The following is a 22,390-nucleotide window of genomic DNA, read 5'->3' on the forward strand; positions in this document are numbered from 1 at the left end:
TCACCCTGTGGACTACGAAGAGACGTGTCGATCTCACTAAATACGGTATAGCAGGATACAGTATAGCAAGCCATATATTAAGATGCCATACCAACCCATCTAGTCTACTAACAAGTTTACAGGGCAATGGGCTTGAAATCTCTGCCTCTATATTATTCAACCATTCTGGCTTGTAAACAGAAAGATTTCAATAATAAAGGTAGGAAATTTTGCTTCTCAACTCTCCCCCTGCACAAGGTTCAGCAGAGTTCTTCAAGGCATGTGTTTTTTGCTAAACTAGTAGTTACTTTCAACAACCATAGGAATTCAAAATGCAGCTCTAAGCTACAATACAGACGGCATTTTGTGATTATCAATACATGATACAATGTAGATTTTATCATAGTGCTCCAAGGTGAACCTTACTATGGTGTTACAGAGACAAAAGGCTCCACAGCCTACCATAGGAACAAACCATCAACCTTTGATCTATTGCCCATAAAACTGGAGGTATAGACAACAACTAATAGTAAATGAAATGGAAATGCTGTAAAATAAACTAACAATATAGGCAGGGGTTTATTTCCTGATATTTTAAGAAGAAAGGACATGCACAATAGCTCTAATACCACAAAGTAATGCCCCTTCAAGCCAGTGTGTCACTCCATGTAGGAGTCTTAGAACATTAACTAGACTTGTATGCCAAGCCATAAATTTCTCCAAAATAAAAGATTTCCCATCTGCAGACAGCTATTTTGGGGTTATTGTCCCTCTTCAGTGCAGAGCAGGGTGTTGGCTGGTGTGGCTTGTAAGAGGCCTATTTATGTGGGTCAAAGGAGTAGTAGTTCTACTTATGGGTCACTACTTTGCATATCCTTTCTTCCCAGGATTCCCAGTGGAGCAGGAATGGCCTTTATGTCTTCACACGTCTTTATGATGGACTTTCTTTAAAGAAAACTAGTATCCCTTTGACCCACTTCGATAGGTCTCCCAATAGCCAGCCAATACCCTGCTCTGGAATGAAGAAGGGCATTAACCCTGAAACAGCTGTCTACAGATGGGTAGTCTTTCCTTTTGGAGAAATTTTAGGCTTGGCATATATCACCAGTCAAGACTCCTAGTTGAAGTGAAACACTGATTTGAAGGGACACTACTTTACCAAAGTGGTGTGAAAGCTATTTTGCACGTCCTTTCTTCCCAGAATTCCCAATGGAGCAGGAATAGCCTTCAAGTCTCCACATGTCTTTATGACGGAATTTCCTTACGGATATTTTAAGTTTTCCCAATGCTTCTCAATGGAATAAGTAATGGTGCGTTTACACAGAGAGATTTATCTGACAAATCTTTGACGCCAAAGTCAGGAACAGACTATAAACAGAGAACAACTGGGAAAGACGGAGATTTCTCCTATTTTCAAATACAGTCCTGGCTTTGGCTTAAAAAATCTGTCAGATAAATCTCTCTGTGTAAACGCACCATAACTCATATATCATATCTATCCAAAGTGCCATCAACACACAATACTGCTTTTCCGTTCTTTGTGCCTGAGTTCTGTTTCAAAGATAAAATGCAAAGTTGTGACAAGGGTCTGTTTTGGCTGTTTTTGAGATGAAATTACCCATGCTTGAAAATCATAAGTATGAAAGGTTTGTTTGAAAATGTGCAGCATGTAATAACACCAGGAAACTGCACTGTATACTTTTAGACAATAACCTTAGAGGTTTTCATAAAGAGTATGGGGCAGATGAATATAAACTGTCGAATTCTTGCAAAATGTAAACTTAGACTAGACAATCAGCACCAGATTTAAACCCTGGCTCGAGCTGTTTACAAATCAGGTGGCTATTTAGACTGTCTAATCTAAGTTTGTACCCAAGATTATTGTCCAAAATTTTGTGTATTTAAGGGTACTATTTATTACACAGACTAACTACAGCTTGATTATTTTAGTTAACAAGCACTGATCTGCTTGTTTACTGGACCTATTAGACAGGCCAATATTTGGGCAGTTAGGGCTGCATCGACATCATTAGCAATGCCCATGCAGCCCTTGCCCAAACACTTTATATCTTACCTCACCCCGCTCCCGGTCTTCTTTCCTGTGCCCCGCAACCTTCTGGTCCTGGCGGCAGCAGCGTTTGAGCGGCCTGTCAGCTGACAGGAAGATTAGACGCTGCAGCCGTGGGCACCAGGAAGCTGCGGTGCAAAGGAGAGAAGGCCGGGAGTAGGGGGAGGTAAGGTATCAGGTGTTTGGGCAATAATCAGCTGCACATCGCTAATACAAATAGCGATGCAGAGTCAGTGGCCAACGATTTACGGTCCAAACCTAAACCAACGATCAGCTGATGATCGTTTCATCGATTGATCGTTGTCTCTATTGCACAAAGTGATAATCGTCCAAATCGGTCAGATTCAACCCATTATCGCTCTGTGTAATAGGGCCCTAAGTCTTGTCGCTTTTCATTGAAGGTGCACCTACTATTTCATTACCCCACCCAAGGTGAAAAAGTCTCTAAAACACATGGAAAATTTGGCATAGGTCCCATAGAGCAGTTTTTGTGGTCCAAATTGCACCAAAGTTTTGGTGCAACCATTTATCTCCCCCTATGAGCCATATAAATGTTGTGCAAACATCAAAATGTTGACTGTTTCCAAGTAGCAACAGGGTTTTTTTTTTTTTTACTCTGCCCTTTGTAGCAAACTATAGTAACTTAACATCGTTCTGTTTATTTAAGCAATTGCTTTTAGTTTCTAGTACCTAAATACATATAGTAAACTGTGCAAAAAGCTACTCTATATAAATAATAGAACAATAACAGAACATTAGCACCAATAGACTAACATGGCTGAAATAGGACAGCATTAGTTACAATTTTATAGCTTCCTAATCTTCCCTTTAAATATATTAGATGCATTTTCAATTTTGATTTGTTACAGAAATCATGTCATGCACATATAACACGTCCCTCTGAGATATGAGCGGTGCCCTCTGGCATTTAGGAACATGAAGCTTCCTCATTTATTACTGATGATGAACTTGGCACACACACATATGCGTAATAGATTTCTAGAGCATAGAGATATTTCTGTATGCTATAAGCCATGCTTCCACCTGAAACTGGCAAAATATAGCAAAAAATTAGTTAAAGGAGAAGTCCAGACTCTGACTTTTTTTTTTTTTTTTTTTCAAAACAGCCAGGGAGAAGGTGGGTAACCATGACATGCACTTACCTCCCCAGCTCCAGCACATGTTGTTATGTTTACCCACCTTCTATCTGGGTGTTTTGAAAAAAAAAAAGTCATAGCTTCTCCTTTAAGTAAGGCTACTAACTTTGTTGCAAGTAAATTAAAATTGGTCTGGAATGTAGAAATATGGCAGCAGATGAAAGGATTACATAATTAAAGTTAGGTAGGTTGAACACTTTGGTAATAACACTTTGGTAATACAGAAATTAACAATGTGTGTATAGCCACAAGTCCACTTAAAGAGATTGTAAAATGTATTTAAAAAAAATCTCCTTATTGTTAAAAAGGACACATTTTTCCTCTATTAAAAGGAATGTGTCATCACAAAATGACCTATTGTTTAAAACAATAGTAATAGTACTCTGTTGGTATAATGTTATCTGATGTTATGGGAACAAGATGTTAAAGGGGAACTATCAGCAGGTTAGAAAAATCTAACCTGATGATGGCCCTCTACAGCATCGGGGACGCTGAGGAAGAAAGTATGTGTCTTACCTTCCTCCTCTGCGCTGGTCCTGTGCTGTTGGTCGGGGTAAACTCCGCTCTGGAGCACCATTAGGAGCACAGCCGCGTCATCCAGCCTGCCGTTTCTAATTAGATTCAATGGAGCAGCTGGGCCAGATGACACATACCTTCTTCCTTAGCGTCCCCAGCGCTATGGGGGGCTTTCAGCAGGTTACATACGTCTAACCTGCTGATAGTTCCCCTTTATATGTATAAATGTATGAGAAATTGTATGTTACCCTACAGTCCTGTCAGCAGACATAAAATAAGAAACGGAGGACAGGGCAACAGGCAGACATCACAGCTAGAGGGTGCTATTGCAATTGGCGATTTTCTGACAACGCATTCCCTTTAAACTGTCAAGTCTACGTTAATGCTAAGGATTAGGCAGTTGTCCTAAATCTGGATAGATGGCCTAGATTTCTCAAAACTGTATAAGACAAATACTAATCACCACCAAACTTTCATTTCTTTAATTGCTGTTGGTAAAATGAAAGCTGAGCTGGTTGCTATTGGATTGGCAGGTTTTGTCCACTAGCCAATATAGTGTGCTACATGTGGATGAGATTATGCTTCTGTAATATGCTGCATATTTTAGGCCAACAAAATTAAGAAGGAAATCCACCTTGTGAGATCTTCAATTTAAGATCATACAAGCAGGCGGCCTGGAAATAGTCAGAAGTAGGGGAGCAGGACAGGTAAGTATACATTCCTCACACTTCCCCCAGAGCCCCCGCAGCATGACTAAGTCTGATTTTTTTTGCCCAGACAACCTGCATACTCTTGAAAGTATCTATGTTCAGGAAATCAGGGTCCAATGGCCCCACCACCACCAGATCTTCTCACATGTATCTACAGTATGATATATCAAGAACAAAATAACCCCTGTCTACATTCTCGAATGGCCCCCGTTTATGAGTCAGTCCACAGCTGCGAACCTGAGATGACTATGTGTTATATCTAGATAGCTGCCATATATTACTACTATACTACGCTTTTATTTCCCAGGCAAAAAACAACCATGGTACTCAGATGATTGCAGCAGCGACTGCTGTATGAAAGGGTAATGGGATAATACCTTTAAATCTGATGTTACATGAAGTCTTTATTTATGAGAAAAAAGCAGAATTGTATAGAAGGTTCTGGCATTGTTTCCCAGTTCCCCTTTACTTTCTGTCGCCAACTAGTCCCAGCTTTTACCATCATACTGTATTATATGGATGAGGAAGCTCAAGTGATTGATCTACTGTATGTGTGAACATGCGCTTTCTCACCCAATTGCTGGACATAGAAAGTAAATTTAAGTTGAGTTTATTGGGAACAAATGTAAGAGGTGGAGAAATAAAGTAGGGGATATGGAAAATAGTGGCATTGCAGTGTAGAGAGTAGAGATTCTATCTGCAGGACTTCTGAATACAGACCACTTTTTATTATATTCTTCCTATTCCTTTTGTGTCACTGGAGCAGAATTGTTAGAAGAGCAGAAGTTGATGCAGGTGCCTAACTCCAGAGTCAAGTGGACTTCGATAAAATTTGTTCCAACAGTAACATTACATTATATGTGTAGGCTTTTTATATCTGCTCTACTATTTGTTCTGGCTAGTAGATGAGGGTCTTCAATGTCTATAAATTTACAATTCCCTTCTAGGTTATTTGAAAACAATTTTTTTGAACCTGACAATGTTATTTCTTTGCATTCTCCTAGCAATATTGTGTATGAGTGAATGCGTTTATCAAACCTTATGAATAGCAAGGAAAAGCTTTTACCAATAATTCTGACAGCTGATAATGCCATGACATGTTGATGTAAAATCCACTTGTTATTTCTGGTAAACTGCACCCCTACTCTCTCCTGTCTTCTATGCTGTTTGCATAAATGAGACAGGCAGCAGTAAGACTGACCACGGGAAAGACAGGTAGGCAGTATTATCTGTGCATGTTATTTTGTAGACACAAAGTTCTACTGCTTCCCCTGGCAAGTAGATTACCCATTTTAGTAAGACCTAAGCACAAATATGAAGAATTAGAATGTAGGCCCCACACACAAAACATAGAAAGAGGTCATCGAATGAAGCATGCCACAATGTGGTAAAGCCTCTACATGTTTCTGTATCAAATGCCCCCTTACCCCAATGTTGTTATTATGCTTATCTTGAATCTTATGCACATATCTGTTTTTTTCCACCACATCCCCATTTCTCTAAGTTTGAAGTTTTTTCAGTCATTTCATCTGTAACTTGTCTGATAAAGATGTCCTTCGAAAGCTAACAGAATCATTTTTTTTCTAGTTAGCCAATAAAGGTATGAGAATCAATGGAAGCACATCACAGAGGATATTGTCTCATTGGGGGGTGCCAGGCCCATCTCCAGTGCATAGAGCTGGGCCGATGCATGGGGAGAGTAATCTGTAATCATTTACAGAACAGTATACTAGGTTTTTACTAACCTACTAGATTGACACTTTTTTAAGCAATTTTTTAAGAAATGTAATACTTTATACTTTATAGTAAACAATTATGATGAGGGATTTCTATCAATAACAGGAAATAAAGAGGCTGGCTGCTCCCACTAGTACGATGGCTTAGCAAATGGGAGTCAGTGCTTTTAACATGCAATTGTACTTAGCTTTTAACGTAAAATGTCACTGTTGTTTGTAAAAACTATAGACATGTCAAATGTTTTGATCGGTACGGGACTGAGCTGGGCCGATGCATGGTAAGAGAAAAGCACAGAGCACGCAAACTAAGCAGGGTTTTGAAAAAAGTACAGAGCCACATGGATCCCTACTAGGTAAGCCCTGGCTTGCTCCTTATTCCCCTTACACGTACAGTAATAGCGTCGGAAGCGAGAGGGTAAGAGCAGGGGGCCATAGGGAGCTGCGGGTTAAGGGGGGGGGGCTGCCTAGGTGATTGCTAGATCACCCGGGCAGCCCATGGAGGATAGCGGCGGTCTACTGCCGCCGCTTCTATTGCACGGGGTGATGGCAGCATATGGCGGCTATCTAGATCTTTAAGCTTTTAACATGTTGAAAGACAACAATCAGCAGACATCGTGCATGTTGGCTGATCGTTGTCTTCTATTACACAAGACGATTATCCCCCTCGCAATAACCGATATCGGCCGAAAACAGACGATAATCACTTCGTGCAATAGGGCCTTTACATAGGTAAATCATGGTACCTGCAAGAAGCAATGCCAGATCATTGACATGCAATGCTATTGTTGCCATCTAAAATTGGAGGAAGCCTGAGGAAACAGAAAGGAGCACCTCTAAAGTCTACCAGTGACCGCTTGGATCCATCAGATGATGACTCACAATGTCCTGGTTTTCATTCTAACTAGAAACCATGATGCTAATGTGAAAATAGCCTAAGTGTAGGTCTGCAAAAATTCACACGGATCCAACATTTTTAAGACCAATACGTTTCGATGTGCCTATCCCCACATCCGCAATTTTTGTAGATCGGTGAATAGGCAGTGATCCGTGCTGCAAAAAAGTGGAAATCATAGGTTGGATTCGCAATTGAGGCACAGGTCTAAAATGTAGTGGTCCGTGAATTGCAGGACACTACTATGACACAAAGTGCTGTCCACAATTGGGGATCTGTGATTGTGGACAGCACTTGCGGACGTGTGAATGTAGCCTTATTCTGATGACATATTCCAAAAGGTATAATATTTCTGTGTGCATGGCTCCACTCATGTGTGTTGGATGAGGCCAAGGATCTTGGTCATTTAATAGCTACATAAGTTCAGTCTACAATCTTATTCCTATTAAAAATAATATCAGGAGACCAACAGAACCACAGATAGAACCCATTAAAATCAAAGGGTCTATTAGTATAAGTTTAGATCCCTAGAATCTATCATAGTTCTGTAGTTTATACATAGCTTATACACCATGATACTACTGTAATCCAAGCCATTATATTAGGCTTTCCATATTCTTGGCTTTTTGATAACGACAAAAGAAATAAACATTGTATACTGTGTAATGATTCATTCTGACTGAAGAAACCTTCCTTTTAGCTATAAGATTTCCTACTGGCAAAATAGAGCAAGTTCTCCACTGGGGAAAGAGTGAGAGTTAAAACTATAATAGAATCCTCCCCTCTGCTGCTCTGCATCTGAGTGAATATGATATAGCGTGCAGCACCATCCACACAGAGTTACAGAATGGAGACAGCATAGACTTAGCATCAATACATCCTATAAGTAATGGCGGCAACCATAAAAAGTAAGATATAACAGGCACCCATTTGGTTATTTATTCTAGAGAAGGCTACATTGACCATGCAATAAGAAAACAGTAGTAATACAGTAGGTTTACCTGCAGTCTTATATAAGACACAAGACATGATGAAAACACAGAGAGGTAAATGACAAAGTAATGCCGGCTACATCTGTACAAGCAAAACAGTTACTTAAAGGAATAAATGAGAGATTATAAACCCACCAGCCATAACCCCCGAATGAAACGCTGCGCTTTCTCCTGAACATCTGTGCAGTTCTTGCTCCACCGAGCGTCTCTAGCAACGACTTGTGCACTTGAGCTGAGCACAGCCAGAGGAGGAGAGGGGAGAAGTGGGCAGGTTGAGAAGGACAGCTCCTGCAGATACTAAAACTCAGGGAAGCTGCTGCTGCTGCTGGTGGTGGCCTGAGATCTTGTGTTTCAAGCTTCGTGGGAAAGTCACTTCTCAGTTTCCTGTGCGGTGATTCTGCCTACTGACTGACCCTGTGTGCAGCTTTTCTAATTTACTGAACATTTTACTATTAGGGAGGAGTCTTTGTTTTTTTGTCTGTGTTGCTCTATTGTCAGCTGTATATATATATATATATATATATATATATATATATATACACACACACACACACACACACATCTATTGTATACACTGAATGCTGTATAGCAGGTCTGGTGATGTATTGATATATTAGGCTGGGTTCACACTGCATTTTTGCAGTCTGTTTTTGTCATCCGTTTTATGCAACAATGGATGAAGAAACAAATTTATTTGTGAGCATTCATTTTGATCTATTTTCCAATTGACTTCCATACTATATATATTATAAAAATACGGATCGAAACGCATTGTTTTTTGATGCTAAAAAAAAAAACGGATCAATTTTGATCTGTTTTTTTTATCCCTTTTTTTTTTTATAATTGAAGTCAATCGAAAAACGGATCAAAATGAATGCACACAAATAAATTTGTTTTTTGATCTGGTTTCTTGCATAAAACAGATGGAGAAAAAATGCACTTCAAAAATGTGTGAACCCAGCCTTACTTTTCATTTGTTGTCCTGTTGTTAGCCAGTCTTTCATCTTGTCTATTACGTCACTAGTTTTTCAGTTACAGTTATGGAACCTTATAAGTATACAATAGTAATCATTTACAGAATAGTTTACAAGGTTATTACTAACCTACTAGACTGACACTTTTTTAAGCAATTTTAAAAATTTTTATACTTTATACTTTAAAGCAGTGCTTCTCAAACTGTGAGGCGCCCTCTAGTTGTTGGTGAGGCCCAGCCGGGGAGCCAATTTTAACTAAAGTAACTATGATCTGCACAGTCCTTTTGCTGTTTGCAAAAATCTCCACTTTAGCAACATTATAAATTTATTTTGTACTTGTTTTATTATTATCTAGAGCTTGGGAGATGTGTGAAAGGTAGCTCTAGCATTATTTTTAGCTTTTTTCACCATAGATGTTGAAGCCCAGGCCCCCTCTTGGTCAGTCTGGTGAGGTCCAGGCATTGCCTTGGTCTGTTAGGGCTCCAGTAGAAAAAGTTTGAGAAGCGCTGGTTTATAGTAAACAATTATGATGAGGGTTTTTTATCAATTACAGGAAGTAAACTGGCTACCCCCACTAGTACGATGGCTTAGCAATTGGGAGTAAGTGCTTTTGTTCTTACCTTTAAACTTAAATTGTCACTGTTGTTTGTAAAAACTAGAGACACGTCAAAAGTTTTGATCAGTCAGGGACTGAGTGTTCAGACCCATACCGATTGGGAGAACGAGCGACAGCGGATGCGCTGCGACATGGTCCTGCTCTGTGAAAAAAAAAAGAGTCGGACAGCAGCCCAACACAGAGCAGGAGCAGCAGTGCGGTCCACTCCCTGCTTGTTCTTCCCATCGGTTTGGGTGTGAACACTTAGACCAGTCTTTATGACATGTAAAAGGTTTTTCCAAATGACAGGTACACTTTAAGGCTATGTTCACACTATGTAGAAATGACAGTCGTTATGAAATACAGCTGTTGTTTTTACATAGTGTGAACATAGCCTAATACTTTAATCAATGCTGTAAGAACATAGCATTCACATACGAGCTATTTTCATACATAGTATAGGAATATCAAAATGCAGTCATCATTTTGAGTGAAAATAAAACAATGTGTGAACAGATTTTGAAAAACTGATGTATTTTGCAATAGCAGGTCATAGATAATATATATATATTTTTTTTATTTATTTGGACAGGCGTAATAAATTACGGCCATTATTAAATTGTGTGTGCACTTCCAGGTAATCCGCTGCAGATCCGCTGCGGGTCTGCAGCAGAAAATCCGCTGCGATACAGTGTGTGTGTGTGTGAAGCTACCTTTATGGTTTATTTTTTAACGTCTGCCTTTTTTTGAATGGTAGTCATAAAAACTAATACTGGAATAACAAAAGATTTTGCAGCCAAAATATAACTATTACACAAGATCTAATCATATATGGCCTCACTCCATAAGCTCTTATAGCATCTAACCCAGGGGGGGGGGGCATAAAACTAAATTTGTTCTGGAAACAGGATCCTGATAAATATAAGATGGGCCATCAGTAGGCGTCAATATAAATTCAGTTTGGACAACAGATTGAAAGACCTGAGCAATGTTCATCTAATCACTGGAGCGGTAAACCAATAAATCACTGGTAATCTGAAATAGATTGCAGAACTTCAAAAAGAGACAGAAGAAATCTTAAAAAGACAGAAAAGGAGGTTTTGCAGGCCAAATGGGTGGCCTGGAAAGAAAATAGTTTCCTTATGACTTCACATAGCCCAAAATCTGGCTCAAAATAGTACAATGTAGAGCGATTAATATGCTATATCAGATTACACTTTTTATTCCTGACGGACTCTTTGGAAAATTAAAGATGGAATCTGATTGGTTGCTAGGGGCAACTGAGGCAGTTTCACTTTACACCATGTTTGATAAATCTCCACCATGGTGTCTATGTGCAGCCACCTAAGGGTTGTGTTTTGCGGCCTGTCTGCACCTTCCCTGTACAATATTTTTAAATGAGTTTTTAGAAAGTGCAAATCCATTATTGTACAACATAGTCTTCCTGTTTTTAATACACATGGGGGGAGATTTATGTTAAACAGACTCTGTACCCACAATCTGCCCCCCCCCCCCACTTGTACCTTGTAGCTGCTTTTAATCCAAGATCTGTCCTGGGGTCCGTTCCACAGGTGATGCAGTTATTGTCATAAAAACAACTTTAAAACTTGCAGCCCTGTGCCAAATGGCCGTGGCCTAGAGTATCTGTGCCCTAACTTTGCACCACCCCTTCGTCCCTCCTCCCCACCCTCTTCATCATTAGGAATGCCACTGGCAGAATTTTTCTATTCCTCTGCATTTAACACTGCACAGGTGCCTTAACGATCCAACCCATGTTCTGTGTTCTCACAGCTGATGAATAGGAGACAATCTGCCTGGAACATTCTTAATGATGTAGAGGGAGAGATAGAGGGATGGAGAGGTGGTGCCAGCCTAATGTAAACACACTCTAGGACACGTCCGTTTGGCACAGGGCTGCAAGTTTAAGGGTACAAACACACTCAGCGAGACCCGCTGCGGATCCCTGCCCTGTGCACTTAAAGGGAACTACTCACGCTAAAATTGGCCATAAAGCTTAGGAAACGTGCTGGTACATCACCCAGCACACTTCCCAAACATACCCCTGTAGCCTGTGTCCCCTGTACATATAGACCGCAAAGTTAGTTTAACAATCTCCCGGCTGTATGTAAATTACCAGCTAAGTAGTCATGGTGGGCGTGTGGCTGGTCTTCTAGTCACGGTCCTGGGCGGGTTCCGGCGCTGTAATCACGCCCCTCTGGGTGTGTTGGAAAGCGCCGCATGCTAACGTTACCCGGGGGCTGGCATTGCACTTTGCACGCAGGCACAGTACTTTTCGTGTACAGGCTTCCAGCTCCCTTATAACTGACACTTGTGCTTCCTTCCTTGAACTTCTCTATCCATTCATACACAGAAAACCCCTCATACTGTGCATACTGTTCAATAAATATTGGCAAGCATTTTTTTTCATGCACTGCAGTCATAAATGAACTGACATAACACAATCAATCCTGTAGAGCAGTTATTATAGAGACAATGACTTAGTATGGAATGCTAATTTTTTTTTTTTTTTTTTAATAAACTCGAATATTAGATGATTTTGATTTACCCTACTATGCCATACTACTAATATATGATTTATTTATTTATATATTACATTATGTGTTCCAAGTTACATTCAGAAAACACCTGCACTGTTTTGCCCAAACAAAGAATGAAGGTAATTGATCATGTTTTACAATCTGGATTTACAAGCATGTGACCAGCCTGTATTGTGCCCTACACTGTGTCTTTCATTCCAATGATGAATGTCAAACCATATCCTGTTTTGCCTTGAAATGTTATCATGTCATTTTCTTATCTCTTCGAGCAACAATGTGTCCACATGAAATACCAGTCTTGTTTTGTACATTTATTTAAGGCTTGGGAAGTGTAGTAAACACACAAGTGTTACATCTGTAAACTAAAGTTTCTGTTCTAAGCCTGAAATATCTTTGGTATTTCAAAAACATGCATTGCTTTTGGGGAAAAAAAATATATTATAGGCATATGGGTAAATTTTCACATGATTATTAACAAAATGAGAAAATAATATTTAAGGAAATGTGTGCAATAACTTGCCAATCTTCATCTACTTCAATGGGGCTGAGCAGTAATACCAGAGAAAGCCTATAGAAGTGAGTGTCCAGGTAATTTTCCCTTTAGGTATTCACAGCTCCATTCTTGCATCAGTATATTGTTTATATGTCCCACCATAGTGATTTAATCCCTTTATGACATCCTATTATGTTATGGAGCTATTAAGATATTATAGAGCAGGCTCAGAAACCGATACAGTACCTACCAGCAGCAGTTAGGATCGGGAATAACCCTCTTCTTGGTTCTTCAGTGCCATAAATCAGAAGTGTTAAACCTGCAGCCCTTGAGCTGCAAGACTATCATTCCAATCATGCACTTTCAGGATAAAGGTCTGTAGGTATAACACCTGTGCTGTGAATGTCACACTCAATAGTGACCACAACATCTAGAAAAGTAGCTGGGAGAGCCCCTGGTCACCCAGAGCTTCCCTTCAATCTCATTGTGCTGTTAGACTGCCATGGGAACTGGGGCCAAAAATAAGTTATTGGGGAGCTGCAAGACTCAGGTGTGGCCCCACCTCTAGTTCTATTGAAGTGAGTTTAGATGATCACCCTAAAATCTAAGTTTGGTTCTCTAAAACCACAAGGGATCAGAGTTTTGCTGTAGACACCTAAATAGAAAATGTTTTGCTCAATTAAACTCACTTAACTGTCAATAAAATACCTGTCACAAATCCAATACATGCTAAATTAAAGTATGACATCTAAGAAATCCTTTAGTCTATACATGACACCTCACAAAATGCTGTGTACATTGCAGTAAGTAGATACACAGGTCATGGCCCTTAGAGTAGTTTTCAAATGAAAGCATACACAGGGGGGTACAGAAACTTCAGGATATATTTGACAGCTGCACAATAGCCATCAGTCGGAAAACGTGAATCTGTCAGGGACCAGAACCAAAAAGCACCAGAAGCAAATTCAAGTGACAAAAACAGGTGAAGACCAAGTGTCCTTAAAGAGTCAAGATTTCAAAAATACTCTGGGCACCAATGACATCAAGAAAAGCTAAGACCTGAACAGGTGTGATGAGTAAAAGTGACCTGGAATAATATATGCCTAATTACAGAATAATACTTCCCAAAATATGCGGCAGCTGTTCCGAACTGCCAAAGACTTTCCCATCTGCCAGTTCTTTTATCAACTTCGTAATCTCAGCTTCTGGTCACTGTACTTTACCTTGCTGGAAGCCAAGAAATATTTTATGAGAAAGGCAATATGAATCATTTAAGAAAGAGATTCTTGCCAATTTTAATACAGCCTGATCACTAATGCTGATGGAGAAGCTTTATGTGGAGCAGTTATTTATAATGGTTGCTGGCTTCTTCTCGAAACCTTTAAAGTAACTGGCTAAGTGCCGGCTTGTAACATTAATGTACTTTCCTGAGGCATCAAGAATTAAGGCGCTGCCATTGCGTTAACATGTAAAGCTATGTTTGACACTGATTCTGACTGACATTGAAGCTTTTAAAAAGAACGAATTACAATTTGCATTTTAAGGGGAAACTATCAATTACCTTGTGAATCTGTAGCTCCAGTGTGTAAATGTTTGGACATGCAACTTAAGCTGGGTTTATACTTGAAGATTTACCCCAAATCTTTCGTAATGGAACAAGAAAAACTGTTCTCGTTCCAGACAAATAAGTCCACATTTTTGAAGGCAAAATTTTTAAAAATCCCAATTTTGACCCCCCCCCCCCCCCCTTTTTATCCTACCTTAAAAGTAGCAGACTGGGGGGTTTTCATTAGGCCACCCCCTTTGGCATGACAGAACAGTAGCACGATCAGGATGCCAGAGAGGTGAGTTGGACTGACAGAGGGAGTCCTTAGCCATATCCATCACAATGTCATAAATGTATTGCAGCTGGCTTTACAATCCTGGCACCAGTACTGTACAAAAAATATAGATGGTGCCTAGGGGTTAAAGAACGGGGTTGTGCCATTTGGACAAACCATGTGGTTTGAAGTTGAGAACTGCTGTTAAGAGTGGCTCAGTCTCAACTTATTTTTGAATGGGTACTAAGAAATATACAGTTAGCTCCATATCTATTTAGACACCAACACAATTTTTTTTACCTGTTTACTGAAACATATACAGGTTATAATTATATAATGGACATGGATATAAAGTTCAGACTTTCAGCTTTCATTTGAGGTTATTCACATTAAAATTTAATGAAGGTTTTAAGAGTTTTAGCTCCTTAACATGTGCCACTCTGTTTTTAAAGAGACCAAAAGTAATTGGACAATTGATTCTTGGGCTGTTGCGTGGGCGGTTATGGGCAATTCCTTGTCATTCTCAATGAAGCAGCTAAAAGGCCTGGAGGGGATTTGATCTGTGGTGCTTGTATTTGCATTAGATTTTACTGTGAAGAAAACATGCCTTCAAAGGAGCTCTCCATGCAGCTAAAACAAGACATTCTTAGACCGGATTCACACTCTGTATGACACCGGCCATTCTGTGACCTGGCCGTGTCACAGAACTGCCAGTGTAAGTGAATATCATCCTGGTCGGTACTGCAGTACCGGACGGATGAACTTAATTTCTGTTGAATTGGGATGCGGGCACATTCGGGTGTGCCCATATTCCAATTCACCATCGCACACAATGAAAAGTGCAGCCGGAGCCGTACTTTCCATTGCGTGAACGGACAGTTCTGTGCGGCCACTATTTAATGAATCCCAGCCAGAGTGTATACTATGTGTATACACTCCGTCCGGGATTTCCTCTGACTTCAGTGCAATGTATCTTTTCTATTAATCACAGCCGTTGTTGCAATTTGCAGTAACAGCCATGATTAATAGAAAAGATCCGTTGTGTGAACATAGCCTTGAGCTGCGAAAACAGAGAAAATGCATCTGAGAAATTGCTACAGTATAAGGAATGGCAAAACCTATAGTCTGGTACATAAATAAGAAATAAAGCACAAGTGAACTCCACAGAAGACAACGATGGGGGATGATGACGGAATTATTTCCTTGGTGAAGAGAAACCTCTTCACAACAGCCAACCAAGTGACCAACACTCTACAGGATGTAGGGGTATCAATATCCAAATCTACCAGAAACAGAAGAAAGTAAACACAGAGGGTTCACTGCACGGTGCAAGCCACTTATAAGGCTCAAGAATTAAAAGCATGAGACCGCTCAAAATACTCAGGAATACAAGGACTTTGTGAATATGAACAGCAATGTTGCAGAGCATTTTATTTTTCGATCATGAGTGGAATACTCTTTAAAAGGACAACTCCAGCCAAAATGTATTTTTTAATATGTTATCACAAAGTTAGACAAATTCCTAATGTACACTAATTATGGAAAATGCACATATAGTGCTAGTGATAAGTTATAATTTTTACATGTTATATCAACATATACTGTGCCCCTTGCTGGACTGTTCAGGTATAGACCGGATCGTGATGTCACTTTTTTTTAAAGAAATTGAAGCCTGCCTGCATTGAGGGAAATAGCACTATATGTGCATTTTCCATAGTTAGTGTACACTAGGAATACGTCTAAATTTGCTTATGTAATAACATATTAAAAAATACTATTTGTCCAATTACTTTTGAGCCCCTGAAAAATGCCAAACCGAACTTTAACAAGCCGCTCATTATACTTACATGTCCACACTTCTACGGGGTCTCTTTTCTCTGGTTCGGTTCCATCCCATTGTCTTCTCCAGTAAAGGCCAGCTCAGCCAATCAAAGGCTGACTGGGATGGCACAACACCGCAGCCTGTGATTGGCTGAGCGGGGTGTAACTCTTTTCTCTAGAGGAACAGCCCCTTAGTCAATCACACGCCGTGATGCTGTCCTGTGTGTCCTGCCAATGACAGCCTGATTGGGACAGGACAGCACTGAGACCTGTGATTAGCTGAGCTGGCTGTCATTCTAGAGAAAAAAGTGACAGTTCGCTCAACCAATCACAGGCTGCAGAGCTGTCCCATCCCAGTCAGCCTTTTATTGGCTTGCTGGGCCCTCACCGAAGAAGCCGATGGGACAGGACCAAAGAGACAGAAGAAGACACTGGGAGTGCGCAGACAGGTTAGAATCCCCCATTTTTTTTTTTTTGTTGAGACATGTGGCCGCTCTTCCCGAACATATCCGAACTTTGCAAAAAGTTTGTTTCAGTAGCGAACCGAACTTTTTGCAAAGTTCGAAACAACTCATCTATAGTATCTGCTTGTGGCTTCTCCTGGAAATAGTTGCTGATTACCAGAGAATGCAGCTTCTGGACCTATCTACATTTGATATTGGCACTGTTGGCCTTTTGTATTCTATGCAATGGCTAGAATTTGTTAGAATTGTTGTTTGTAGAATCTCTATGTGCCTGAGTATCCTCCCCACCCCCTCCTTCACTCCCTCCCCACCCCCATTGATCTCCTCCCCCCTCCCCCCTTAACTCACTCTGGTCTGTGTCTACCCTTGTCTATGTGTACCCCTGTTGTTCAGTTTTTAGCCCGACAGGGCATGTTCGCCACCTCGATGTACCAAGCAATGTTACATGTTAGACCTCCCTTTCCCACACACGGTACCCACCTGAAGTGGTCTTCCTGGCTTTTTGTTACTGTGTAATTGTTGCTTAACCTCGAGAGTTGTTACCCTGATCTACAGCTGTTACTGTTACTACTCTCTTTGATTGAGATCCCCCTGCAAATGGGGAGTTCTTACTTTTGTTTCTGTTTGTTTGTTAAACTGCATGTCTGAAATCAATAAAACACATAATTGATAAAAAAAAAATTGTTGTTTGAAAAATTCAATTTGTTGGACATGTGTAATTATTTTAGAACAATGAAATACCAAATTTCTGTGTCCATTTTAAGTCCTGGCCCAACCAGGGGTCTTATTACCATAAATGACAGCATCATAGGCATTTATAATGCTTTCAGTCCATGTGGTTAAACCCAGTCAGGCCAAGGCATGCGACTAAAGATGCAAAAATGAGGCTGTGTTATGACCTTATATACTTTTGACCTTATATACTTTACCTAGAGATTTTAATCAAATGCTTAGTTATTCTATGCAATGAATGTCAAGAATTTCTTCAGCAAATTATATTATTAAAGAACCTCTGTACCCACAATCTGACCCCCCAAACAACTTGTACCTTCAGATAGCTGCTTTTAATCCAAGATCTGTACTGGGGTCCGTTCAGCAGGTGATGCAGTTATTGTCATAAAAAAACTTTTAATCCGGCAGAGCTGTGTCTTACGGCCGGGGCTTACATTTGTATATGCATTAGGCTGGCACACCCTCTCTGTCCTGCCTCCCCACCCTCCTCATCATTAGGAATGCTCCAGGCAGATTGCTTCCTGTGTGCATAATGAACATGGGTTGGATCGTTAATACACCTGTGCAAAGCTCAAACAGCAGTAAATGTTCCTGGATCATTCCTAATGATGAGGATGGGGAGGAAGGAAGGACGGAGAGGTTGTGCCAGCCTAATGCATATACAAATGTAAGCCCCGGCCATTAGACACAGCGCTGCCGGATTAAAAGTTGTTTTAATGACAATAACTGCATCCCCTGCCGAACGGACCCCAGGACAGATCTTGGATTAAAAACAGCTATCCAAAGGTACAAGTGGTTTGGGGGGTCAGATTGTGGGTACAGAGTCACTTTAAAGTGTGGTATAAAGCACAGGGCTGACACTACACCAGGGGGAGGGGGTGTCAGTAATGAATTAAAAGACTTAATGAATTAAAACACAGAAAATGCTTATGAAAAATATAATTGACAACAGATATTAGAAAAAAAATTTAATGAACAAAAGCCAACATCATACCAATGACAGCCTGACAGGGATGTGAAAATGTTATTACCGAGCTGTTATCTTAAAGCTAACCTTGCCTCATTTATTTATTTCCACAGTCTCAACTTGAATGACATCTTGACTTGTATAGTACAGTTTCTTAACACAAAGACAATTCTTAATTTGGCACTTGCCCTGTACTGATGGATTGTGGTGTTGCGGCTGATCTCAATAAGATTTGTTTATCCATTGATGCTAATAAAGGCTACATGCATGAAGCTGTCCTAACCCCCCTTGTGTTGTGCCCAAATGATAGACAACCTGGATTGCCATTAGTAATATTCAGTTGGCATTGGTGGTCTGCATGCTGGGAAAGGTTCCAGGGTATACCTCTAATGTACAGCTGCTGTGCACTCCATGGTTTAGTCATAGTGTAATGACAGAGGAACAATGCAATCCTATGCTGAGCCTCCACCACTGTCCCTACCTACTTGAATGATCTGCCCTAACTGGTGGCACCCAACTGAATTGACTAAGTGCACAGTGCTTACACTACACTAGGAAAATCACACAGACTAGGTCAGAACCAGACAGACATGACAGAGACAGAATTAAAAACCAGAAAAAAGAGGGTAAACCATAGGGCAGAACCAAATCAGAATCAACCACTGACATGTTGTTTCTCACTGGTTCTTCAATGATGGGCCCCCCAGGATCATTTCCTCTGGTGGGTCCTAGACACCCCAGTCCGACACTAGTCATACCAAAAGAGTATGTCAAAGTTCAAAACAGCATGCAGAGGCAAAGTGCAGAAGTTGGAGCAGAAAATCAGATACAGATTGCAGTAATATCTTGTAAGAATGTTGTGGCCAGTTGGTTGCTTGGGTGACTGAGCAACAGTCTTTTTGGGGCAGTATGGGGTACATGTATACTGTTTGATATTTTGAATTATTTGCATTGTGCAGTCATACACAAAAGAGGAGAAAAGAATATGGTGATGCCTATGTGTTTACTGGGAGCTTTCCAAGGTAAACATATTAAAGGAGAGGAGGGAGGGAGAAAATTGATTTCAAGTAACAACTTACCTCTCCCCGTGCCAATGGTGAGCGGTTGGAGCTGGACTGATTGGCTGAGCAGCCAGTCCATCAGCCGGGACAGGCAGTCCATCAGCTGGGTTGTGACGTGGACACCCTGGAGAACCTGAAGCCTGGCAGGGGTCCCACGGCTGCTCCTGCAATTCACCACGGGCATTGGGAGAGGTAACTTGTCATCAATTTCCCCCCTCTCCTTGCAGGCTGAAGGCTTTTAGAAAACACCTGACTTCTCCTTTAAACGTAGATCACTAACCTGATTTTATGCAATTTTACAAACGTTGTATCTACAGAATACCCGGACAATAGACAATAGACACATGCATTAACTTGTTTTTCAAAGCTTGTAAACCAATTGGTTTCCAAGCTGTGAAAAGTAACCCTAATGTACCTGTTACATTTGTACTTTGAGGTTTTGCTTGCATGAATGCTGTCTATATTAATGTGCTGAAACCTGGACTGCAGTTAATGCTTCTAGCTTCCCGGCTGTAAGCATCTCAATATACGCAGGAAGCCACACCCAGCATTACACCCCTTGGCTGTGGTTTCACCTACTGATACCAGCTTTAGGGAAATTCGGTTCTCATTAGTGCATTTATGCGAATGTCACGTACGTATTCTGACAGCACACAGCTTTACAATAAACTTCAGGAAATAAATAAGCCTGACTTCCCATGGTCACGTACTAAGGTTTTCATGTCATAATTATTGTGCAACAAACAGAGGCAAAGTTATCAGACTTGTGTATGTGCAACAGATAGTGACATGAAAGAGGAAACTGTGGCATGCAGAATTGTACATAAAACACTCTGATACTTAAAGGAACTATCCAAAATTAGAAAATGTATTCTACTTTTTTTTCCTCCCAGAAACAGCGCCACTTTATTAAGTTGTATGACGTCATCTGGGAAGAGTCATTATTGCCTTCCACTGTAATAAGGTCTTTGGCAATTTGACAATTGAGTGGCATGGTGGCTGTTTTCCAAGCCTTTCTAGTCTCAGCAGCTAAAGATCTAAAGCCTATAAGATATTCATTGCATATTGTCAAATTCATAATTCCTCACTATAATAGCCTCTTAATGCAATTAATAGCTAGGGGGCACCGTGCTTGTTGTTGTACCAACCCACTAGACAAGACTTAGGATAATTTACTATTAATAGAAGAAGAATAAATCCATCCTCTGGAAAATACCCGTTGAAATAGAAGTAGCAGAGATCCTGCCATCAGCTGTCAATGCCAACGGCAGCATCTGGCTATGCATTTCTTTTGCTGCCGGAGAAATATAGAAGTACATGCAAACCACTGAAAATTCAATGACTAATCATGTAACACATGGATGGGTCAGATCTGCTAGAATGGAAGACACACATACAGTAGGGTGGGTTTACACCTAGTATCTTGGTCAGTATACAGAGAGTTTACACTTAAAGGGGCTGGTTTACTAATGGTTTTCCATCATCAACTTTTTTTTACCAGTTTTTCCCTGTCGGATTCTTGTTTCACCATAATTACTTATGTTGTGCACCACAAAAATCACAAAACAAACACACACTCGTCAATTTGTGCTTTAAAACTGAAAGTTGGCTTGCAACAGGCGTATGGCGTAGGTGTATCTCTTTAACAAGCACTCTGACTCTTTCTTTCTCAGGGTCATGGTATTCTAGAGGTCAGACCCCCACCATTCATATAGTGACAGTTAATTTGCAATCCCTTCTTGAGAATACCTCTTTAGATTCCCTTTAAAATTAGCTATATATTGGTAATACTTTCTATGTCATAGAATTTATTGTATATGAATAAGTAACATCATTGTAAGGAACAGGTGGGTAAATAAAAGGCAAGACACAAGCATAAGAGTCTGGAGGTTCAGACCCCAAACAATTGCTAGAACAAGTAGGGAGAAGAGTATGGCTGTGTGTCGTCTTGGTCATGTGCAGGAAGTTTGATTCTGACCAATCAAACCTTTTGATGTCCCTGCAACATGGCAAAAATTTTTAATTAACAGTGCCCATTAAAATGGTAGAACTAGGTCCTGACCTTGGTAAGAGAAAGTACAAGAAACCATACCTACTGTAAGGCTTGCTTCACACTTCAGTATTTGATCAGTGTTCTTCACCCGTTTATTTAGGCCAAAATCAGGACTGGAATTAAGAAAGAGGAGAAGTGTGAATCTTCAATGCATCAAGTATTTTTGCAATTAGTCTTCAATAAACATATCCTGCTGATTGGGAAAGCAAATATGCAAAATATGAAATTTATTTATTGGAGGGGAGCAAGGAGAGAGGGGATAAAGGTATAAAAGTATAGGGAAAATGTAGAGATAGAGATGAGCGAACCTCGAGCATGCTCGAGTCCATCCGAACCCGAACCTTCAGCATTTGAATAGCGGGGCTGCTGAAGTTGGAAAAAGCTTCAAGGTTGTTTGGAAAACATGGATACAGCCAATGACTATATCCATGTTTTCCACATAGCCTTAGGGCTTTATCCAAGTTCAGCAGCCACCGCTAATCAAATGCCGACCAATCGGGTTCGGATGGACTCGAGCATGCTCGAGATTCGCTCATCTCTAATGAGGAAATGTTTTACCTAGTATATGTAAGATAAGCACAGTAGATTCATTATGTAAGGCAATATATGTTTGTGGTCTTTTTTTATCTATGTTAAATTTTATTGGTAATAAAATAACTAGAAAAAACTTCCTGTTGCTTGGAGTATAAAATTCATTTGTACACCTATATATCTCCATGGTCTAAACTATAAAGAAACCCTGTTTCTCCACCATTGCTAACCTACAGACAGTAGAAGATGAGGCAGAAAGATGTGAGTAAAA

General features: G+C 40.3%; 1 protein-coding gene across 2 annotated transcripts in view; it reads right to left on the reverse strand.

Annotated features, from left to right (window-relative positions):
* Window positions 1-21,686, reverse strand: part of RAP1GAP2 (RAP1 GTPase activating protein 2) — a 384,075-nt gene extending 362,389 nt beyond the window's left edge. Inside the window, exon 1 of one of the 2 annotated variants that reach the window (XM_069944747.1) lies at window positions 21,628-21,686. Coding sequence is in view for 1 of the 2 variants with exons in the window: in XM_069944746.1 (XP_069800847.1) it covers window positions 8,186-8,229 (44 nt within the window). In the remaining variant the exon portion in view is untranslated. Of the gene's footprint in view, window positions 1-8,185; window positions 8,291-21,627 lie in introns of those variants that run through there. The other variant, XM_069944746.1, reaches the window with a different exon arrangement.
* Window positions 21,687-22,390: the final 704 nt, after the last annotated feature.

The sequence above is a fragment of the Dendropsophus ebraccatus genome, chromosome 11, assembly GCF_027789765.1.
Source record: "Dendropsophus ebraccatus isolate aDenEbr1 chromosome 11, aDenEbr1.pat, whole genome shotgun sequence".
In the NCBI taxonomy this organism is placed as follows: Eukaryota; Metazoa; Chordata; class Amphibia; order Anura; family Hylidae; genus Dendropsophus; species Dendropsophus ebraccatus.